This window comes from Solanum stenotomum, chromosome 3 (assembly GCF_019186545.1).
Source record: "Solanum stenotomum isolate F172 chromosome 3, ASM1918654v1, whole genome shotgun sequence".
In the NCBI taxonomy this organism is placed as follows: Eukaryota; Viridiplantae; Streptophyta; class Magnoliopsida; order Solanales; family Solanaceae; genus Solanum; species Solanum stenotomum.
This window is the reverse complement of record NC_064284.1, coordinates 29348570-29355613: the sequence shown is the minus strand read 5'-3', so window position 1 is coordinate 29355613 and position 7044 is coordinate 29348570. Positions and strand designations below refer to the sequence as shown.

At 35.6% G+C, this 7044-nt stretch overlaps 1 protein-coding gene across 1 annotated transcript; it reads left to right on the top strand.

Moving 5' to 3' along the window:
* The first annotated feature begins 689 nt into the window (after positions 1–689).
* LOC125858858 (agamous-like MADS-box protein AGL29) lies at positions 690–1124 on the top strand. The gene has a single exon (XM_049538642.1). The coding sequence runs from the start codon at positions 690–692 to the stop codon at positions 1122–1124; it is 435 nt and encodes a 144-aa protein (XP_049394599.1).
* Positions 1125–7044: the final 5920 nt, after the last annotated feature.

Sequence of the window (7044 nt, the reverse complement as noted above, 5' to 3'; positions counted from 1 at the left end):
TTTCAACACCCTCGAATCTTATCTTGAAGGATCCAACCTCTAGATCCGCACTCGTATTGAACACCAAACTCGTGACCTACGGAAACAACTTTAACATTGCTTCAAAGTTCCCCTTTCGAATTAACATTATATGTAAATAAATTAAAAGAATTGTAATTTTTCTTTAGATTCAATTCAACATTATTACTTTGTCATTGCAATTGAATAAACAAGAAACATTTTTTGTTGAGATTCCAGGTAATCTCATGATAGATCCACAACAATGAATAAACGTGACAATACACATGACGAATCGGCTCATAATGTAAAAACAATAAATGAATATGATAATACACGTGACAAATAGACTCATAATATGGAAACATTAAATAAACATGAAAATACACGTGACGAATAAACTCATAATATGAAAACACTAAACGAATGTGTAAATACACGTGACAAATAGACTCATAATGTGAAAACAACAAATAAACATGACAATAAACGTGACGAATAGACTCATCATATGAAAACATTAAATCAGCGTGACTATACACGTGACAAATGGACTTGTGCACCTACTATAAATTTCACAAGCATGCCACTCAAAGTTGCTCAAGCTTATTCAGCCAAAACATCTTATTCTTCTTTAATTATTTGTATTCGCAATGGATTAGAAGACCGGAAAGGGTAGGCAAAAGATTGAAATGAAGTTGATTGAGTCTAAGGAAGCACAAAATGTTACTTTCTCAAAAAGGAAAAAAGGATTGTTCAAGAAAGAGGATAAGTATTCAACTCTGACCGGAGCAGATGTTGGTCTCTTTTCACCAAGTGGAAAACCATATTCCTATGGCTCTACGAGTATAGATGAAATAACTGATAAATCTTTTGATTTAAATCTTGATGATCGCCAAGGTGAAGGTGATCATGCCGATGTCGGCAAATCAAATGTCTTTGAGGCATTTGAAGAACTTCGTAAAGAAATACAAACATTGGACAAGAAACAAAAAGAGCATCCTCACTCAGACATATTGTTACACAAATACATGTTGGAGTACATGTCAATCAAATCGCGATTAGACAAAATTAAAAAGGACAAAAAAGGTAAATTTGTCCATGAGCCTGAAAAGGAGGAGAGTTGAACTCATAATTACCATGGAGGTGGTAATTCGAATTCTTGAATTTGGAGTTGTGTTTGGAGGAAACTTTACCAGCTACCGAGTCGTTTATATATTGTCAAGTCTTGTCTTTGTTATTAAGTTAATTGTTGTTAGTCTTTAGTCGTCCATTTATTTGAGCCTTTAGGTGACAAAAAGGATGGTTATGGAGTTCTTGTGTAATTAAGAGTTGGTCATTTCATTTGTTTCATCTCTAGACTTTAATGATGTTGTGTTGACTAGATTGGTAAATCAATTGAAATCGTTTATCGAACTAGTGAACAATGTGAAAGTGATGGATCTAAGAAAACCCTCGTGCACTCATTAGTGTTCTTTTATGTTTCCATGTCCAGCAAGATTGATGCATTTATTTTACACCACGGCTAGCTCTCTGTGAGATGGTGGGCATCTCTTTGACATGAGTTTATCTAATATCTATTGACATATTCAGGAGGTTCAAGAGTCGTATCGAATCTGGTTTCAACCCCATCCACGTTTGTAATGAAATAGAGTACCTTATTTCTTTTTATCGGGAGCACATACACAAATGGGGTTCCTTTCTTGTACAATACAAAATAAAGTTCACTCAATTACATTAGCCTTAGAGAATACTTTTTCAGATTCCACTTATTCCTTTTTTGGCTACAATCTTTTGCAACCTTGATTACTAAATTAGCAATGTAGATATTTGTGTAATAGTGCCTGAGTGAGGGTGCTCTTTTTGTTTCTTGTCCAATGCTTGTATTTCTTTACGAAGTTCTTCAAATGCCTCAAAGACATTTGATTTGTCCACATCGGCATGATCACCTTCACCTTGGCAATCATCAAGTTTTACATCAAAAAATTTATCAGTTATTTCATCTATATTCGTAGAGCCATAGGAATATGGTTTTCCACTTGGTGAAAAGAGTAAAACACCAACATCTGCTCTGGTCAAAGTTAATACTCATCCGCTTTCTTGAACAATCATTTTTTTTTCTTTTTGAGAAAGTAACAGTGTGTGCTTCCTTAGACTCAATCAAATTCATTTCAATCTTTTGCCTACCCTTTCCGGTCTCCTTATCCATTGCGAAAACAAATAATTAAAGAAGAAATAAGATGTTTTGGTTGAATACTTGTGAAATTTATAGTAGGTGCACAAGTCCATTTGTCACGTGTATAGTCACGCTTATTTAATGTTTTCATATTATGAGTCTATTCGTCAAGTCTTGTCTTTGTTATTAAGTTAATTGTTGTTAGTCTTTAGTCGTCCATTTATTTGAGCCCTTAGGTGACAAAAAGGAAGGTTATGGAGTTCTTGTGTAATTAAGAGTTGGTCATTTCGTTTGTTTCATCTTTAGACTTTAATGATGTTGTGTTGCCTAGATTGGTAAATCAATTGAAATCGTTTATCGAACTAGTGAACAATGTGAAAGTGATGGATCTAAGAAAACCCTTGTGCACTCATTAGTGTTCTTTTATGTTTCCATGTCCCGCGAGATTGATGCATTTATTTTACACCACGGCTAGCTCTCTGTGAGATGGTGGGCATCTCTTTGACATGAGTTTATCTAATATCTATTGACATATTCAGGAGTTCAAGAGCCATATCGAATCTGGTTTCAACCCCATCCACATTTGTAATGAAATAGAGTACCTTATTTCTTTTTATCGAGAGCACATGCACAAATGGGGTTTTCTTGTACAATACAAAATAAAGTTCACCCAGTTACATTAGCCTTAGAGAATACTTTTCCAGATTCCACTTATTCCTTTTCTGGCTACAATCTTTTGCAACCTTGATTACTAAATTAGCAATGTAGATATTAACTATACAAAGTCAAAACTGCTCTTTCGAAGTAAGTAATTCATGTGAATAAATCTTTTAAGTATTAATGACCACCTAACAATCTTCAAAATTATAACAATCAGAGGCAAATGTATATGCATTACTAAACCATGCATTAGGAACACACAATTTGGGCATAGAACATAAAAAGGAAGAATTTCATCCCCGAGAAGTACTAATGTTCTTTGTCTAACTATTAAACCTCGTCAAGGTAAATTGACATGCATAGCAGTCACCTATCAAATTTTATGATACAAAAATTTGATAGGTAAACTCAAAATGCAGGATCTTACTTGACCAAGCTTAACATCTCCACTGCTTGGATTATATAGCACATGAATGTTCCTAACTGCGGGCCCCTCATTGACTGGGGTTCAAGCAATCAAAGCAGCCACTAATGTTTGCATCAAGGTGGACTATCTAGATCACACCCCTTGTGGACTCGATTGCCATTTTGTTTTTCTATAATGTTAATTCTATATTATGAAAGAAAAGAAAACATGGAAATAACTAGTTTTGTTTTTCATTTACATGTACATTTTCTCCTAATGTGATACAAGAAAAAAATTGACAACTCCAACTCAATAAAACCTTATAAGATCATTTTAAACCTCTAATTAGTTACATTTATTGTTACTTTTTAACCTTGATTAGCTTAAATGAAGTTGTTGAGCTAATTACTTCCCTTTTTTGACATTATCTTTTTCACTTCCAGTGTTATTTTCTAGATTTCCTTTGAAGTAATATCGGCAAATGGCAATTGTATGCCCAGTACCATAAATTCATAGTGCATACATTACAACTCACATACATTAGACCTATAATTAAAGTATTCCATAAAAAATACATGTCTTTAATATATTCCATCCAAAATACACAAGATATGATTTAACACTTGATCCATCTCAATACTAATTCTTGGATTGGCAATGCCTGGTCTCTTAACCAATTCTTGGTTCTTATTTCTCCTATATATTGGTTAAACGCCATTAAGATCAGTCCTAACTTTCAATCGCATCGTTAATATTTACTGTGAAGACTAGTACCTTATCATTACTTTACTTGAAGGTCTAACATCCTCTCTATCTTCACTAGGTAGAGATAAGGTTGCGTATGCACCATCCTCCCAGATCCCACTTGTGGGATTACATCGGATATGTAGTTGTTGTTGTTATAAACACTACAAGTCCAATTATTTGAAATGCACATCTGTCAGAAAGTAATTCCTTTTATTATTATTTTGGTAAATTCTGTTAGATTGAATTAAAGTTATCATCTGTTTGGATATTTGAATTTGTTGCCTGAGGTTTCTGATCAAATATCTTTCAAAATTGTCCCAAACTGGAAGAGTACATTCTATATAGTTATTAGGAAATTCAAGTGAAAAATCAACTTATCAAATCGTTCCGAGCAACTTAGTGATATAGTACTTATTTTGGGATTGTGCACGATCCTTGGGTGTGAGATACGAGCCTACACATTGATCAACTTAGGCACATCATGCATTGGATATCCTTGAATCATGATGTGCATTGTCTTTCAATGAAAAAAACTTGTGATGCTCACAGAGCGTTTTCCAAGTAGAAAGGTATATTATTGGAAATAATCTAATTCACATCAGTTGCTCTCAGCATGAGAGTATATGTCCTGGTGATCTCATCTCTCATGAATCTGTGATCACAATAAGACTCGTCATAGACCTATACATCTTAAGATCGGAATCAAGAGATGAGAGTTAGGTACTAACAATTACTCTCCCTTAATTCGTCTAGGACGTAAGCTAAGAAGGATAAAATTGCATGTTAACCTACAATAGAAGGAACTTTAGTTTCTTCATCACATCTTAGGTCATTGCAAGTCTTAATCAATTCACTATAAGCAAATATGTCCAATGTAACAACCTATGTAGGCCTCACTATGCACAGATAAGTAGGTGCAATAATATGTTGATTAAAAGTGATAAATGGGGACTAGATACACCAAGAGAAAAATTATCTCCAGAAACCTACAAATCATGGAGTACGTGTGGACTTAGTTAAGGACACAACAGAAGAATTTAGGGATCCGCATGACGATGGCAAAGAAGATGCTCCTAGCTGAATAAGACCATGTGGAAAGAACTCACTGAAACTTGATTATTGCATTGTATCAATTTAAAGTATCTATTTTTTTGGTATGCTTACAATTCTATCAGTTTTAACCATTTGTGCTCCTTGATATTCTTCACAATTGATGAACTTTAACAGAAAAGAGGCTATGGTGGTTTACTGGGTTCAATTCTATAAACTTAGATTCAAAAATAGGAACAGGCAATTCCTAATCGACACAGTGCTATTATGCAAGAGATAAGTTTAAAAATATATGATAGGCCTTATGCTTCAGTTTCAAGTTCATTGGACATAATAAAGAACTTTTCTTGTGCTTCCGAGGGTGATCCAGTGGTCAATAATGTTGGAGTAGAACCATGATGTCTTAAGTTCAAATCCAAACGAGGCAAAAACACCAGTCATTTCTTCCCATTTTCCTACGCCTTGGTAGGAAGAATTACCTGTACTGGTGGGAGACAGTAGGTGGCAGGTTAGTCGAGGCGCGTGTAAACTGACCCAGACATCACCATCAAATTTAATATATATAAATAAATCACCGTAGTTTTTCTGTCTGTCTTGTCTCACCTCCTCACTTATAAATGTTGTCTTAATCAAGCTTCCCTCTATTTGGCATTTCATATACCTTTAAGTTTGTATCTTAACCAAGAAATCATCTTGGAGGTCTTAAAACTTGATAGATTTGCACTGAAATTTAACTCTACCAACAACCCATCAGAAGGCAACTTCCCTTCATTCAACCATCTTTCAAACCACCATAATATCCTTTAAGATTCAAGGAAGTAACAAAGTAATTCCAAGATAGATGAAGGTCAAATTTCTCACAGATTCGACAAAAACGTTACTTTTGAGTATACTTTGAGTTAACCATGAATTTTCATTAGTTTGCAGTATTCATCCATAAACTAACATCGCAGATGATCAATCTCTTGTGATGGAAAGGGTTCAGGTTAAGCAGAACTAAAGCAGAATACTTGGAGTGCAAGTTTGGTTATGCCGTTATGGAAGTGAGATAGACGTGGAAGTGCGGCTTGATACTTGGGACATCCCTAAGAGAGTAAGTTTCAAGTATATTGGGTCTTTAATCCAAGGAAATGGGGAGATCGACGATGACGTCACATACCATATTAGTGCAAGGTGGATGAAGTGGAGGCTCGCTTCCGGAGCCTTGAGTGATAAAGAGGTACAGCCAAAACTTAAGGATAAGTTCACAGAGTGGTGGTTAGACCAACTCTGTTGTATGGAGCGGAGTTTTGGCCAATCAAGAACCCCCAATTCAAAAGATGCAAGTTGCGGAAATGAGGGTGTTGAGATAGATGTGGGCCATACTAGGAAAGATAAGATCAAATATGAGGATATTCAGGGCAAGGTGTGAGTGGCTTCTGTGGTGGAAAAAATGAGGAAAGTGAGACTGAGATGATTTGGACATGTGAAAAGAAGATGTGTAGATGCCCTAGTAAGGAGGTGTGAGAGGTTGGATATAGTGGGTGTGAGGAGAGGCAGAGGTAGACTGAAGAAGTACTGGGGAGAGGAGATTAGACACAACATGGCACAACTTCAGCTTATCGAGGACATGACCTTAGATAGGATGGTATGGAGGTTACAGATTACGGTAGAAGGTTAGTAGGTAGTTGAAGCGGGTTTATGCTTGGTGGGAGCCTGGGAGCACTGTGTATGTCATAGTATTAGTCTTTTACATGCATTTTCCTTTTCGCTACCGTATTATTTCATTGTTGTTACTGTTTTTTTTCCTCTTAGTGCTCTGTTCTGCTTTCGCTAAGAACTGACATGTTTTCTTCACTGTCGTGTTCCCTTTTATGTAAATATTTTTATTTGTTGCACTTGAGCTGAGGGTCTTTCGGAAATAGCCTCTCTACTTCCACGAGGTAGGGGTAATGTATGTGTATTCTCTAGCCTCCCTAGACCCCATTTGCGGAATTACACCGGGTATGTTTGTTGTTGTTATCCACAA

Excerpts from the sequence above, each read along its gene's own strand:
- LOC125858858 (XM_049538642.1), top strand. The coding sequence starts at position 690 with ATGAAGTTGATTGAGTCTAAGGAAGCACAAAATGTTACTTTCTCAAAA.